This window comes from Lissotriton vulgaris, chromosome 3_1 (assembly GCF_964263255.1).
Source record: "Lissotriton vulgaris chromosome 3_1, aLisVul1.2, whole genome shotgun sequence".
Classification (NCBI taxonomy): Eukaryota; Metazoa; Chordata; class Amphibia; order Caudata; family Salamandridae; genus Lissotriton; species Lissotriton vulgaris.
The window spans coordinates 1,253,849,430-1,253,866,634 of NC_141689.1; the positions used below are offsets into that span (position 1 = coordinate 1,253,849,430).

The window sequence follows — 17,205 nt, forward strand, 5'->3', positions numbered from 1 at the left end:
TTACCTTTGGTAACAGTCTTTCTGGTACAGAATCCACACCTTTTGAATAGTTCCCTGGCAACAGACTGGTCTGGTAAACTTTACATCAGGACCTCTGCATGCCTGTAGGTGGCGCAGTGCAGACTCTGCACTGAGGTCATTCCACTCCATAAGTCATGTACGAAGCCTATTTAGGCGCTACTGCCGTAAGCGGACGTCAGTTGTTTTTGAGGCTGTCTGCACTCTCAGACGCAGAGCCCCAATAGAAAATCGGTTATGACCAGTGTGCAGATTCCTACGCTTGAGAACTTATTAATGGATAGTGTTCAATCACAGAAGGGGGAGGATGAATGATGAAACTGTGGCTTAATAAAGTAGTCTCTACCAGAAAAAAGCATTACTAAATTTTAAGTAACTTGTTCTTCTGATACAGATCTTCTAGCTGCAAATTCCTTATCTTTTGAATAAATACCAAAGCAGTACTTATTCGGAGGTCAATCTGTGAATGGACTCCAGCCTAAAAGTCATGCTTCCTGACCGAAAGAGCAAAATGCCCCTCTCGCCATACCTGCATGTCCAGACAATAGTCCTTCGTCAATGCACTAGGGATGTCCACGTAGCTGCCTGGCAAATGTCCAGGACAGGGACTTCGCATGCCAATTCAGTAGTAGCAGCTTTAGCCCTAGTAGAATGAGCATGTAGCAGATCGTAATGCAAAGCCAATCCAACTGGAGATGGTTCTCTTCTGCACAGCCTTGCTTTTGTACGCTCCAGAGAACCCCACAAAGAGCAGGTTGTCCACTTGGCGTTCTTTGGTACGATCAATATAGAAGCTTAGAACTCTCATGAGGTCCAAACAGTCAAGTCTTTCCTCCTCCTTAAACGGGTGAGGTAGAGCATAGAATGCCGGCAAGGGGATGTTTTGACTGACATGGAATGGAGTCATGACTTTAGGCAAGAAGAATGCCTGTGTCCCCAAAACCAACTTGGTTGGGAAAAAGGTGGTGTAACACGGGTTGACACAGAGAGCTTGAAGCTCACACACCACGCCGACGAGGAACACTGTCTTAAGTGTAAGAAGTCGTAAGGGGCAGATGTGAAGCAGTTCAAAGAGAGTGCACATTTATTTATTTATTTATTTAGAAGCTTATAAAGCGCGCGGCTACCTCTGGCGGAGTTGTCCCGGCGCTAAGATTACCTGAGTGTCCCCAAAGAGAGTAACCAGGATCAAATCCAACTGAGAGAAATAAGAGATGCTGAAGAGCTATTACCGTTTGGTAAACAACCAGGTTTTAAGTTTGCGTCGAAATGCGAGGACCAAGTTAAGGCCCTACTGTGGAATGACAAATGGAGAGCAAGGAAACAAATGGTCTATACCTTTCAAAAAGTCCATAGTAACAGAAAATTTAAATAATGAGGGCTGATATAGCAACCGTAAAAAGGCTGCAAGGTACCCATTAATTGTGCCCTGAGCAAAGCCTTGCAAACAACAAAATGTTCAGATAACTTAGCCCTGAGGGAGGTCAATCTGCAGAGAACAGTACTAAACCATACATTTGTCCCAACGTCGGGCGTATTCAGTTTTTGTCGAGGGACGTCTGGCTGTCAAGATGACAACAACCTCCAGAGTAAGATCGAAGGTGTTCAGCTGTCACCGCTCAATCTCCATGCATGACGGTGGAGAGCGCGAAGGTCTGGGTGCAAAACCTTGCCCTGATGTTGCGACTGCAGGGCCTCTCATAGGGGCAGCCTGTTCAGAGGAAAGATGCTCAAGCCCAGGATTTCTGGACACCACAAGGCCTGCGCCCAATTGAGAGCCACTAGGCAGCAAGATAACTTGGATCTGGTCGATTTTGATCTTCTTGAGAACTCAGGTCAGGAATGCTCTCTGCAGAAAAGCATGCAGGAGTCCCGAGTTCCACTCAAGGTAGAACACATGTCTGAGTGAGTGACCCCTTGGGAAGACCAAAGAGCTGAAGAGCTGACATTGTGCTCTGTGGTGACAAACAGATCAAGCCAAGGTTCTCCCCGTTCATGGAAGAGACCTTGTGCCACCTCTAGGTGTAACTGCCACTCGTGATCCGATAGGTGCCAATGGCTGAGATTGTCCGCCCTTGCATTCAACATTCCTTCCAGGTGGTTCACCAACAGGAAAATTCCTTGGTGGTCCTAACATTTTCAGAGGCAAAGGCCTCCTGGAGCAAGTTCTGTGACCTCACCCAGCACTATTTGTTGCCGTACCATATGGCGGTGCTTTTGTCTGCGAGCCCTTGTACCAGCCTCCCCTTGATGGATGGAAGGTTTTCAATGCCAAGCGGGTGGACCTCAGCTCCAGAAAGTTGAGATGAGCTGGGCCTCCGCTGGAGATGAGAGCCCTCTGATCTCCATCTTTCCCAGATGGTCATGTCAACCCGGAAGGAATGCATCGGTCACCACTGTCAACTTCAGTTGGGATATGGAGAGGGGTCAGCCGCCAACCCAATCGCCCTCCAGAAACCACCACTGCAGATATTTCACAGTCTCTTATGAGATCTGGACGTGGTCAGAGAGGTCCCCTTGATGTTGGTCCACTCAGACTTCAGACCCTACAGCAGAGCCTGCAAAGCCACCTGGAATGATTGGCAAGCAGGATGAAGGAGGCCATCAGTCCCGGTAGCCTCGGAGTCGACCACACTGAAATCCAGGACAGAGTCTGAAAGATCGGGATCACAGCCTGAATATCCTTGACTCTCCTTTTCAGGGCAAAGGCACAAAACCAAACAGTGTTCAGAATGGCTCTGATGAAGGGTAACGTCTGTGAAAGAGTCAGGTGGAACTTCAAAATCTGAAGGTGGTTGACGACTGCCTGGGGCGAGCTCATCTTCAGCAGCCAGTCAACGAGATATGGGTAGACCTGGATCCTTTAAGCTCCGAATTTGTGCTACTGCCACCACTTTTACACTCTTGAACACCAGAGGGGCACTAGTGTGACGACAGGGAGCAAAGCAAACTGAAAATGCTCCTGTTTCAGTGCGAACCACAGGTGAGACTTATGGGCCTGAAAGGTGGGCATTTGGAACTATGCATCCTGCAGGTCCAACACCACCTTCCAGTGTCAAGGGCTGACAAGACCTGGGCTAGTGTGAGCATCTCAAATCCTTCCTTCCTGAGGAAGGCATTGAGAGGGCGCAGGGCTATGACTGGAATATATTCAATATTAGTCATTGCCCAGACAAACAAGCATTGGCATACCCAATAGGTCTCGTCTTTGGGACCTTATAAGTGTTTAGTTATCCAGCACAATATCCTTGGTGCAACAACATCAAGTGTTGTATGGCTAAACACTTATAAGGTCCCAAAGGCGAGACCTATTGGCTATGCCAATGCTTCTTTTGAGTGAGTGGCTCGTGCAGGTATGCTACTGTGAGGTAGAGATGCTGCGAGTGCTTTTACAGGAGCCCCTGTGACATTGTGCCTCTTAAAAATGTATCTTGGGTCTGGTGTAATACTTCGCACCCAATGCATCCTTAAATGTCCCATGTACAGCCGGGGTTGACAATCCTATTACCCCTGCCCTCCAGTGACACTTAACCCATCACAGGTGGTGGTGGTGGATGTGGTGGTGATGGTGGTGGTGGATGTGGTGGTGGACATGGTGGTGGTTGAGGGGGTGGTGGTTGAGGGGGTGGTGGCGGACGTGGTGGTGGCGGACGTGGTGGTGGCGGACGCGGTGGTGGCGGACGTGGTGGTGGTGGCGGACGTGGTGGTGGCGGACGTGGTGGTGGCGGACGTGGTGGTGGAGGACGTGGTGGTGGAGGACGTGGTGGTGGAGGACGTGGTGGTGGTGGACGTGGTGGTGGTGGACGTGGTGGTGGAGGATGTGGTGGTGGTGGACGTGGTGGTGGTGGACGTGGTGGTGGTGGACGTGGTGGTGGTGGACGTGGTGGACATGGTGGTGGTGGATGAGGTGGTGGTGGTGGACAAGGTGGTGGTGGTGGACGAGGTGGTGGTGGTGGACGAGGTGGTGGTGGTGGACGAGGTGGTGGTGGTGGACGAGGTGGTGGTGGTGGACGAAGGGTGGTGGTGGACGAGGGGTGGTGGTGGACGAGGGGTGGTGGTGGACGAGGGGTGGTGGTGGTGGACGACTATTGGGTAGGAGGGTGCTGGCAGAATACAGACGGAGAGGAGGATCTCGAAGGGGGTACATGGGAGAGCAGAAAGAGGCCGAATATTAGAAACAGGTGGTCCCTTCTTATAGCACATGTGAATGTTCCTTAGCACCCCGTTTTTAGTAAACAGGGGGAGCATGGGGAGATTGATTAATCACGCATGATCACGTGCGATTAATTGATTAATCACGCATGATGATCGCGTGCGGAAGCTGGTGTTATATTTAGTAACATAAATGTCAACAAATTAGGTACAAGACTACATCTCAAGGAAGGTGCGGGAAGACCACTGCTTTCAGCTTTCAAGCACTCGCACACGTGGCGGCATCCATCTTGCAGGAGCGAGCAGCCGCGTGGCCATGTTAATTACAAACAGTGTGCCGCTGCTCGCTCCAGCAAGGTGGATGCCGCCACAAGCGTGAGTGCTTCAAAAGTGAAGACCGATTTCTAAAGGCTGCCTAGGCGAGACCTAAAAAAGGCTAAGAGGACCATCCGCTCAAAACTCACAGACCACTTGATAACTCACTCACACCATATTTTGAGACTTGAATTAACCACCTCCAATTTGGCTTCCACCAACTGCATACCATGAAGAGCCATTATAACCACTAATCCACTGTTACCCCTTGCACAACAACCTCCACCATTTATCTCCTTATACTTCAACCTACCCATAGTATCCTAGTCTTAACTGCTCATCACTTGCTTCTGTCACATTCAGCCTATCACTTTATTCTTATTTAGTAACCTTGTGCTATGCAAATACTATATGCACCCTTACTTAGAATGCTTCTAAGGCTCCGTCCTTGATCAGGTTGTCTTCAAAGTATATAATTCCTCTTATGAACACTCACCTTTTTAAAATTTTTATTTTCTTCATCAACAATTTTTAAAGCCTTTTTTACACTTATCGAAATTCAGAACAACGTAATAGACTGTCACACTATCCCATGATGCTACACAACCAACCTGTGTTATAGATACCAGTTTGTCCAGATGGAGGCCTACTTCACATTGTATGCAGCATAAACTATGCACCATTCTATCTCCAGTGATCATCCATGTCTCTACGGAGAAGCTACTGATTGTGCAAGCATATCAGGCAATTACAATACTGTGATGAAAATTGACTTTATATCCAAGTGCCACAGCCGGACATGACGTTATCGTTAGACCATATAACCAAAGGTGAATCTCATAAAAATAGAGCATGACCATCTAAAATCAATGAATTAATTCTGCATATGAAATTGGCGCTCTGTGAAATGGTCTTAGAATGATTTTTTCTTTCATCCACACCCTCCACCAGTCAAATAATGAATCCAATATCCAACCACAGTTCTGGTTAATATTTTTGGACCTCAGCTAAAAATTGTCAGGTTAAGCTAGAAAACTTAGGATACAAATGAAAGTATTGCCATACCTCTGCATACACACACACACACAAACAATCTAACGTCCGTGTAATTAAAAGGGGGATCAGTTAAACTACTATTTACCACCAACCTATTCAAGTCCGATGAGCACAAAATTATTTTTCAAAATTGATGCATCATGCCCTGGCTCTCTAAACATGCAAAAAAAAGAATAGCACAGAATGGATAGCTTGGCTATCAAATTGTACACCACTATCCACCATCACAGCATGTAAAGATATCAATTAAAACAAAATCCCTGAGGCATCGCCTGATCTATTATTCAGTCATCACTCGGAAGACTGAATGCTGAGCTCCCAGCCTACAAACCCAAACCAGCTGCTTAATGAAGACTGCTCTTCATGAGCACATGACCTACTGCTAGAATTCACCAACCTGACTAGTGTAGGTACTTTTGACATGTGACTAACAGTTCCATATACCACATCACGAAGTGACTGGGAAGAAAATGCAGTCGTACCAGTGTCCTCACTATGCTCCTATCACAGCCAAGGTGGCATTTTCAATGACTGGCAACATTAAGAAATGGGACGTATTCTCCGCCCCAAACCAAACGCACAGCGCAATGGGCCACCTTGGCTCAGCTTAATCCATTTTTAACCACTTTAACTTGTTTCCTTCATCTTTTTTCCCATCTTTTTGTTTTAACTCTTGAAATATCGTCCCCACATGGCTTCATATTCCTTTTTTCCAGGTTTCTAATGTTCTGCCTGTGCCACTTCGGGCCTCTTGAAAGAACATGATTGATGCAATAGTTTCGTAAAAAGCAGTGTTTTATTAACTGGAACCCAATGCATTTCGGGCCATTCTCTTCTTTTCTCCCAAACAATTTTGTTTGGGAGAAAAGAAGAGAATGGGCGGTTTTTAAACGTTGTCTGGCAGTGACCCCCGAAGAAGGGCAATAAATGCCCGAAATGCATTGGGTTCCATACGTCCCATTTCTTAATGTTGCCAAACTACTTAGTGTCCTTTGGGCAGGACACCATAACTAAGCTGCACGCAAAAGGAGTACATTGAGACTAACCGAAGTTAAGACAGTACGAATAGGAGTGCATTCCACACCCCCCCTATATTGTTTACACATTTTCAATGACTGGTTCATATATTCTTTCAGCACAAGTGTTTGTGACTGAAGAACGTAAAGAAATAGGGTAAAAACAAAAAATAAAGATGCTGAACATTTGAATTTTGGACAACAGTATGGTTCAAAAGCCTGCAGAACTACCATATGTCAATGGAGACCTCTCATGGGTGGCTGGAAAACACAATGGTTGGTTCTTTACGATCTTTTGATTTTATAAAGGAACCAAACTTGAAGCCAAATGATACCTGCTGACTGAAAAAAGTATTAAGTGTTGAACAGGGGCCCTCTTAACTTATGGATTTAGTCGAACAAACTTGTGCCCACTAATCCATGCTATAAGACATATTTAATCATTACTACAGCATTCATATTATTTATTTCATTGCTCAAGGAGAGGAATGTCAAAGCCCATGAGTGGTGTAGAAGCCGTGTAGGTGGAGATTTATTTCCCCATAACTCTGCCTCAGCTGGGATAGGTCATGAACGAATGAATAATTTATTTGGTTGTCAAACTTTCTGGTGATGTTAAGTGAACAGGAGGATTGTCACCGGGTGCGGCTGGTGAATGCCAAATGGCATCCTGCCAACAGATGTTTTCATTAAAAAGTGATGTGGATTTACCTGCCAGTGCAAAATATTGAATCTTCCCAAATACTCCACTTTGTTTCTTCATTACCACTGGTAATGTACTCCATGCCATCGCTCTTAAAAAGGCCACAAAGTGGGCCCATTCAGAAGCTTCGTGAAGCGCAAATGCCAGAATGCTCATGTGCAAGACATGGTCAGCAAGGATACACAGCACTCACCTGGGAACAGAAGCTCTGTATTAGCCTCAGAACATGGGCTACAAGTAACACAATGCTATGGAGCCAGTACAATGTGTGTGTTCAACTTGTTCCAGATGAAAGCATAAAAGCAAAAACACCGAACTGCACAATGCCGAACATAATAAAAGAAACTGGTTGTGACACTGACCTGTTCCTCTTGCATACTGGATGACACCCTACAAGGAAAAATCGACACTTTACTGCAAGATATCCCAAACATTGTTGCCTTAAAGAGTGCTTACAAGGTCCATATTTTCTGAATGCTATATTAAACAAGAATCAAAGAGTTTCTTGTTTTGTATTGCATTCAAGCTCAAGATGTACAAACAGGCTAAAATACACATATGCTCATAATAACAGATCTCAAACTTATCAACTTTACATCACAGCATGCAGGTGTCTAAAGCTTTTCTTAGGACCTGCTTTATTTAACCTCATTTATGTTCCTAACAGGAGCCTACATGTCCTCTGCCTTCCTAAATCTTTTCTATTGCAAATTGAAGTTTATTAAATCTTCTGCGTCCAGCCAGGTCTGGGGATTAGTATTAACGCATTACATTTATATCTTCAGTACGTTTTACACTTAATTCACAATTACAATTTCATCATAAATAAATCAAAATTATTAATATGCTTTAAACTATTTCTTTTTCATTAAGAGACTCGTACAATGGAGTAAATTGCCACATTTTCCAGTACCAAGAAACATAAAATTGCAAAGACTTTGGGGTCTGTACTAAACTGTTTTTAATGCAGGCTTTAAGCATCTCTTCCTCTCAGGAGAAAAAGCACGGCAAAACAAGCGAATGTGAATTGATTCATAAGCTATTCAGACCATACATTTCTCATTAGAGGCCTCTGCTCACTGCTAATAATCAATATATCATAAAATTGACTGGACCAGACAATAGGTTTCTATTCAAAGTTGGCTGGGCACACTCGATAGATAATTAACAGCCCCCAATGACTACTGTAAAGAGTGAGTTCTAATTTTTTAATAAAAATCCATATCTGATTCAAATACCGTCTCTTTTTCCCTCAGGGTCTTCTTTTTATACAAGCAGCTGATCTCTCACAACCTTATCTGAGACATACCAAAGCCCACATTTTCACACAAAAAAAATCTACTAAATGTATTTCTTTACTCTTATCAGTAGTTCAGACACTCCTATGCACATGTCTTTAAGGCAGTATCCAGCCTTGGATGTGACCATAGGACCTCTACTCAGACAGCGGCAGACCTGCTCAGGGCACACCTTAAACATTTTCCTTCAAATAATTTCAAATTTAGGGGCGGGGGTGTCCACGACTAGCTCATAAGGGTGATGTCTAATAATGTGGGCCTCCTTCGCTTAGTATGCCCTTAACCTAGGCCTTATGAAGAAAGAGACAAAGTTCCTCTTGCAACTGCACAAGCCCTTCGTCACTGACATCCTAACCCTAAACACGGACTACCCATTTTCTTAAAATACAAATGTTTCATTAAAAACAACACTCAAGTATGTAAGGAGATGTTAATTTTTAAGGAAATACTATCACATTTCTACTTAGATTTTTTACTTCCAAGTGTAGTATGCGCATTTTGGAAATGTTGAACCTTAAATTATTTAAACTGCAATATTCATTCAGCTGTCTTTGCAGCTTACTAGGGTACAATCCATACCTGCCAAGTCACTGGTGTATAACAAGATGTTATTATGTATCCAGTTTGTTTTTCTTGGATTTCATTTGTTGGCTTTAAATATTTTTGAAAACTAAGTTTCTACAGTGCAAACACAGATGCGGTTTGTAAAATGCACAGAAAAATGTTGCATTCATACATCTATGCTAGAATATACATTGTTTGCAGGCTTTCAGAACATAAGCCTAGATACACATATCGCAGAGCTTTAGTACATCAACACAAGTGCATGAGAAAACAACTGAGGTTCTTCTTTGCCTATACGGTGTGAGGTATTCCCTCCGATCGGGGTATTTGGGTGCTCAACACCACACATGCTTGCGGTACAGAGACACGTCTCTGGTTTTCTATATCTTTAAAGGACAGCATGCCTTAATGTACATAATGCAGATTCCTCATAGGTGGTTGGCGACATACTTCAATCAGCTGCTTCATTGCCAACCTCTCAGGCCCCCATGCGTTACTGGGGTTGGCTCCTACCCGAGAGTGATTTTAATGTTGTCTTTATTCACCTAGGTTTGTAAGCTACTTTTATTCTGTTCTGAAACTGGATATTACTTCTAAATTAACTTATGTTCTGACTTGTTTATTTGCTTAAGCTAAACATTCATATTTCTACTATAATGCCAGAGGGCTATGTTAATGTCACAGAAAACGGCATAAATAAAATATTCACTCTGCACATTTTCCTGACCATACATAAAACGTAGGGACACGTTTTCTTTTTAAATAAAGGTGGTGTTGCCTGCTTAGAAGGTGCAATTAGATGATCAGTGACACACAGTGGTAAAGGCTTGGAGTCTACCTCACAACAGCGGTTTGGATTGCACTTATGATGTCCTTGACAAGTCAAGTCATTCTGTCTCTATCTACACATTGTGGCATGTATTGAGTGTTAAGGGGAATGAACAAAACCAGTTTCAAACCATACTTGTTTACATGAAAGTTGTTTTTTTGATCCACTTCTTCTCGAACCATTTCTTCTTGTTTGCATTGCCTTTCCTAATAAAAGAAAATTACAGCATTATTTAAGAAGTCCACCATTAATACAGTCCACTTTTCAAAAACAAGCCACACATTCAACTTTGTAAGCAAATTAGAAGTAGAAATTACCATACTTTGAATTTTCATTTTTACCAGAGTTGTCAGCTACTACAAAAACATATGCAATGAAAGGGACTAAACTTTTAAAATGTACTATTTACCAAGGGGTAAATAACCGTATTTCCTATGACATACAAGCAATTAGCAGTGACATTAACGTGAAGAACCAATGAGCTTTATTTTGCAGGTTAATAATAATTGAGCAAAATGTATAAATCCCGAAAAATGTAATTAACATTTTATATTCAGACCCAGCCTTACTAAAGCATAGAATATAGAAGGATAAAGTTACTTTCCCAGTAAGCATCTGTTTTTGGCACGTAGAGCTGTAGATTCACATGCTTTGCATACTCCTGCCATCTAGTGTTGGGTCCGGATGTTCACAAGTTGGTTTTCTTCGAAGAAGTATTTCTAGTCACGAGGTAGGTGACTCCTACTTTCAGTGACAGTGCGCATAGGCATCTACTCCATTGTTAGATTGTTTTCTCGCAGAGGGTGAGAATGGCGATAGTATCGGTAGAATAGAGATGACCATATATGTACCCGGGGAGGCAGGTGGGCGCATGTGAATCTACAGCTGTACATGCCAAGAACAGATGCTTACTGGCTAAGTAACATTTTCCGTTCGAGGCATGTCAGCTGTAGATCACATGCTTGCATAGACTATACAGCAGTATTCTCCCAAAGTGGTGGCTAACCTGTAGCAGTTGCAGTTGTCTGAAAGTGTGTTCTAAGTACTGCTTGGCCTACATTAGCCTGCAGCCTTACTAACACATCTACACAATAGTGTTAGGTGAATGCGTGTGGTGTAGACCATGTTGCAGCTTTACAAATGTCAACTATGGGAATGTTTCCTAAGAAAGCCATACCGGCTCCTATTTTGCAAGTGGGATGCGCTCTAGGGGGAATTGTTAAAGTTCTCTTTGCTTTCGTATAACATATTTGAATACATTTAACAATCCATCTAGCAATACCGGATTTGGATATAGGATTGCCTTTGGGAGGTGGCGCAAAAGCAACAAAAAGTTGTTTTGCCTTACAAAATGGTTTTGTTCTTTCCATGTAATGTAACAAAGCTCTTCTAACATATAGAGCCTGCCAAGGAATCTGGTTGAGGAAAGAATACAGGTAACTCAACCGATTGATTGATGTGAAAGGCAGATACTAACTACATTGGGTAGAAATTTAGGGTTGGTACGAAGGACCACTGTCTTTGTTAAGCTGGAAAAAAGGTTCTTCATAGTTAGTGCCTGTAGCTCACCCACTCTCCTCAGTGCAGTTAATTGCAATGAGGAAAGCAATTTTCCCTGAGAGAAATTGCAATTCACTTTATGCATTGGTTCAAAAGCTGGACCCATTAATCGTGCAAGGACTATGTTAAGATTCCATACTGGGGTAGGTGGAAGTCTTGGTGGTATAACTCTTTTTAGTCCTTCCATAAATGCTTTGATAACTGGTGCTCTAACCAGAGACAAGTGCTGTCTGTTTTGGAGGTACGCGGCTATTGAAGCAAGATGTAAGCAGATGGATGTGTAAGCTAATTCTGACCGCTGCAAATGTAATAAATAACAGATGATATTTTGTATGGAAAAATCTAAAAAATTGATATTATTGCAATAGATACAAAATTGTTCTATTTAGCTGCATAACAAGCTTTGATAATGTTCATACAGTCTGGGTGAAGATTGAGATATCCAAACTCTATGACTTCAGGAGCCAGGTCGCTAAGTTGAGTATCTTGGCATCTGGGTGCCTGATTTCTCCATTGCTCTGTGTGAGGAGACTGCATGTGAGATGTAGCTTTGATGTGGAACTATTGATAACTCCAACAGGGTCGTGAACCAAGGTTGACGGACTCATGTGGGAGCTATTAGGATTAGTGTGAGGGATGTTGGCCTGAGTTTCCGAAATACTGATGGAATGAGCGAGAGAGATGGAAAAGCGTACGCAAATATCCCTGACCAGTTCATCCATGGTGCATTGCCTTTGGAGAGCAGGTGTTGATACCTAGATGCAAAGCTTGGGCATTTTGCATTTTCGTGCGTGGCAATAAGATCTATTTAAGGAAAACCCTAACTTTGAAAGTATGGGAGGAGATCTTGAGGGTGAAGTTCCCACTCGTAGATTTGCTGTCTCCGTCTGCTCAGAAGGTCGGAAATTTGATTGTTTACTCCTGGAAGGTGTTCTGCTATGAGATACATTTTGTGGTGTATGGCCAATTCCAAATGTCTTGAGCTAGGTGTGACAGTTGGAGTGTGTGTGTGTCTCCCTGTTTTTGTATATAGTACATAGCTGTCATGTTGTCGGGCGGCCTAGGACAGCTTTGTCTAGAAGGTGAATTTGAAAGCTCTAGCACCACTAGCAGCTCTAGATGATTTATGTGGATAGCCTTTTGGTTTTGACTCCACAAGCCTTGAATTGTGTGATTCTTAAATGAGCTCCCCAACCAGTGAGTGACTCATCTGCTGTTAGTACTGTCTGTGGAACAGGGTCTATGAAGGGCCAACCTTTTGATACATTTTGTGGGTTCCACCATGCAGAAGGAGAAGAATGCGGCCGTTTACCAACACTAGATCGGTCAAATGAGACTGCAACTGGTTCCACTAACTTGCTAAGCATTCCTGGAGGGAGACGCATATGACGCCTTGCATGGGGGACAATCATGATGCAAGACGTCATCCTTCCCAGCAGTTGCATAGACACTCAAGCTGGTAGTGAGTAGGTGGGTTGAAACGGAGCTGCTAGAGGCTGAATATTGCGAATTCAGGCTGCACTGGGAAAAACCAGAGCTTTTAGAGTATCTAAAGTGGCTCCTAGATAGGTTTGTGTGTTGGAAGGTTGGAGATTAGACTTTTATACATGGACTGTAAACCCCAGTTGGTGCAGTTACTGTAGTGTTATGTGAGTGTGCTGGAGACACTTATGTAAGTGCTGGCTTTGATGAGCCAGTCGCCTAAGTACGGGAAGACATGAATGTGTTGTCTTCTCAGGTGAGCAGCGATTACTGCCAGGCATTTGGTACACACTCTGGGAGCAGTGGTGACTCCGAATGGAAGCACTCTGAACTGGTAATGCTGCCCACTTCCACAAATCTGAGATATTTGCGACGAGCGGGATGTATTGGAATGTGCAAATATGTGTCTTTTAAATAAAACATCAAATTCATGTTCTTAGATTGGAAAAAGATAATCGAACAAAGAAAAAAAGAACAGGCCAAAGGATTGTCAGTGTTCTCACGCTTATACACAAGCTGGTGCCCGTGAAGTCACTTTTCTTTTCTGATATTGCTTTGGGAAGCATGCATAGGAGGATGTCTGTTCCACTCTTGAATAAGAGAAATACATTTTTTGATACACTTGATGTACAATGTCATATACATGGTTTGGATTTTCATTATTGTTTGTATCATTTTTTCTATAGTGGCCCCTGAAGAAGGGATTGAGTAATCCCGAAATGCATTGGGCATACCTGTATTTTCCAGGATTATTGGAGAAATGTTTATTTTTCGTTGAATGTTCATGAGCTTGCACAATATTTCAGTTACATGCAAATCTATGTTTTGTTTATGCAAAGTATTCATTTTATTTGTGTGAACAATACAGATGCATTATAAGAACAACGTTTAAAGTATGAGACATTCATTGTGGTTTATTTTGGATGATTCATTTTGGTGTTGAGTTATAACACATTGAGTAACTTTAATACATTTATTCACGCTGTGCACCCGGTATACTGGTGGTTGCTCACCCAGACACCACATGCAAACTAAGTGAGGCGCCATGGCGGACATTTGTAATCCACAGGACTCGCAAAGCTTCAAGAAAAAGGCACACTGCTCTGTCGATGAAAAAACAGCAAGTAGGCCGAAAATGTGTGGAAAAAACGCCAGTGAAAATCTGTGTGTTAGCGCGGAAAAGAAAGAACTAACGTCAGAGTATCTGGGGAGGACTTAAATGGACTCCGATTACGTCATATCTGGGAGAGGACGTCACTGCGGAGTCGCTCAATGCCCTCTACCGATGCGCAGATGTACTTATGAGAAAAAATCGAGATCAAGTGTGGCGCCTGAGGAGGATTCTAAGATAAGGCATCTGTGGTTAGATGTCTATCAGATAGATAGTGCTGATCAACCTCAAGGCAATGCTGGCCAACCAGAACACCTGTTTTCTGAATGACTCATTCCTCCTAGATTTTCTGTCCAGTGAAGATGTCAGAAATACACATTGGTTCACGTGCAGGTGAAAACCTGGACAACAGACTCTTCGCAGTAGGATGTTACATCTGACATTTATGCCAGTCTGTACCCAACAGTCTGTTTGAGGGTTTTATTAAAGAGTAGAAGAGGTTTTAAAGAAGTTTGCCCAGGCTTAAGTATCTCTGTCAGTGTATTAGTTTTGACTTCCGCAGAGGGGAGCTTGAAGTGAAGGACCTCAGTTGAATGCCGAATCACAATAGGAAAGGATGTGCTCTCTTCTAGCTTAGCTGGAGGGGGAAGCAACTGGGTGGTAGGATATATATGGAGCACCACAGCCTACGAAGTTAAAGCAATGTTCTATCTTAGTCACACTGAATGGGGACCAGGGGTGCCAAAATAGGTTTGGGGAGAGGCCTTGATAAAGGTCAGGGTGAGTTTGCTTCAGAGTTGGACTCCACTAAAAAAAGACTCCAGTCAAACGAACTGGTCCAAATCTTGGTGCCAGAATGGAAGTCAGCACAGAGGTCGGTGCAGAACCCAAGTCGGCACATAGGACTGATCCACCGGTGGTAACCAGACAGGAGGCTGCTGCAGATCCTTGGTGCCCGAAGGCAAGTCGGAAAGAACCAGAAGAGTGGCAAAGATGCACAGCATGGCCTCCCTAAAGACCTCAATTTACAGCAAGGTCATGGATGGTCTGAGAAATTCAGGGTGCATCAGTATCGGCTACAGAATCAGCTCCTCTGTGGAAAGGGAGCAAGACAGAGTGGCATGACAACATCCTTGCACCTTCTTTAGATACAAAGAGTGGTGGGATGGGGATGATTTATGCTTGGCTTTCTTGTGTTTCCTCTTTGACTTCAATTTAGGATTGCGAAAAGACTTTGATGATGACATGTCGCCAAAACGAGTCTGCTCTCTGGACTTCGACCAGGATTTGCAAGTTTTCTCCGGTGTTTCGCTATTAACCGCTTTGCTTCTTCATCCTGGATCTCCTTTGGGTACATGTGGACACAATCCTGGCTAGATTGGGAGTCGGCCCCAAACTCAAACATCAAATACACACCTTGTGGGGGTGGTGTGACACAGACATCTGTTTGTGACAGACTATGCAAGGTTGAAACCCTGTAGTCTTTGGAAGGGCCATGGTTCCCTTGCACACTCCTTTGAGAATTTTTTGTGTGAAAAACTCTTGTCAACTAATGAAGGAAAAAAAGGAAGCCGAGCTCTGGATCTATATGTCTGAAGGCACAGAAACAAAGGAAATTAAATCTGCACACCAAGGTAGTGTTTATATGTGGCTCAATTTGTCTCTTCCGGAGCAGAATAAAGTCAGCGCGGAGCTGCACAACACCTCCTACTGGCATGAGGGAGAAAAGCTGTTTAAAACTCCTAGATCCATTCTGGTGCCTGGGGATATTCTAGAACCGAGGAATATGGAGTTAGAAGTATTCAACAGAAATTTCATGTTTAACTGATTCATTACAAATTCATTTAAATAATTTATCACACCAAGTGGGTATCACAAAATGTATCCTCGGAGTATGAAAGCCTGATTGAGATGTCAGATAGATGGGAGTAAGTACAGACACATGGGGATGTCTTGTTGCCAGATTGATGTATAGTGAGCAGTGGTTCATACACTGCGGTTCATATTCTGCAAATCTTATTGAATATATTAAGCTATGTGTTCTTAGTCTGAATTCAAAGCTACCTAAAATGAAAACCGGATACAAGTTTGCTGTTCTTTGCCTTTTACTTGCTCACAAGAGAACTGCTGTACATTGGCTACAAGTAGCTGGCCCGCAGGTGAATATGAGGTGTAAAGGAATGTCGGAAAAAAAACTGTAGTAGAGGCAGTGCATATTCTCAAAATTAGAACTCATGCCAAAGTAAGTGAGGATGTGGACATGTAGTGGGAACTGTCACAAGATTTGCTCCACCCTCCAGATTACCTTCCATCCACAGTTCCTGGATATGTTCTGCAATATTTAGAAATGTAGACTAAATGTGAATTTCATTTTATGTTTTAATCCTTTCAATTGTTAGAGTGCACTTTCTGGTGATTGCTGCGCAACTATGGATATAAACCTAGTGCTCTTTGTTTTTTACTGAAAGTCCGTTAAAACCAATAAAAAAGTTTTTGGGAAAGTGCTAGAGATGGGTGTTTATCCTCATCTGCAATTGTTTATACCTTTTTAGGAAAAGCATGATGGTATCCTAAGTCAGGGCCTGATTTAGATCTTGGTGGACGGGTTACTCCGTCACAACGGTGACCGATATCTCGTCCCCCAAAATATAAATCCCATTATATCCATTGGGATTTATATTTCGGTGGACAGGATCAATCAGGCCCTTAGAATTTAGGATCGTAAGACGACCAGAGTGAATATCTGCCAAACATCTGGTGCTTGGGTTCTTTCTGGGTAAAAAACTCAGAAAGAGAATGTCACAAAATTCAAGTTGCCACAAAATTAAAGTAGCCAATATTTACTGACTTGGTGAGAAAAAAATTATTTAGATGTATACACCCCTAAATTGCTTGTATCTCAGCTTCATACAGATTCTGTTGAAACCTCAGAACTGGACCTCTGACAGAACCCTACACTAGCCTTATGGTCTGGCTTTAATGCAAAGGAGACCTGCTTGGTGGGACTCGCCAAAATAGGGAAATAATTTAGACTACGCCCCAGCTTCCTTTCAAGTGCTCAGAATTAAAAGTCTCCATCAATTGAAAAAAGATAAATATTA

At 43.1% G+C, this 17,205-nt stretch overlaps 1 protein-coding gene across 8 annotated transcripts in view; it reads right to left on the bottom strand.

Annotated features, from left to right (window-relative positions):
• Positions 1-17,205, bottom strand: part of RUFY3 (RUN and FYVE domain containing 3) — a 420,608-nt gene that overhangs the window by 16,559 nt on the left and 386,844 nt on the right. For all 8 annotated transcript variants that reach the window (XR_015309343.1, XM_086961767.1, XM_086961772.1 and 5 more), the window contains 2 exons: positions 10,087-10,157; positions 7,623-7,650 (listed from right to left, as the gene is read on the bottom strand). Coding sequence is in view for 7 of the 8 variants with exons in the window: in XM_086961767.1 (XP_086817893.1) it covers positions 7,623-7,650; positions 10,087-10,157 (99 nt within the window). In the remaining variant the exon portion in view is untranslated. The remainder of the gene's footprint in view (positions 1-7,622; positions 7,651-10,086; positions 10,158-17,205) is intronic.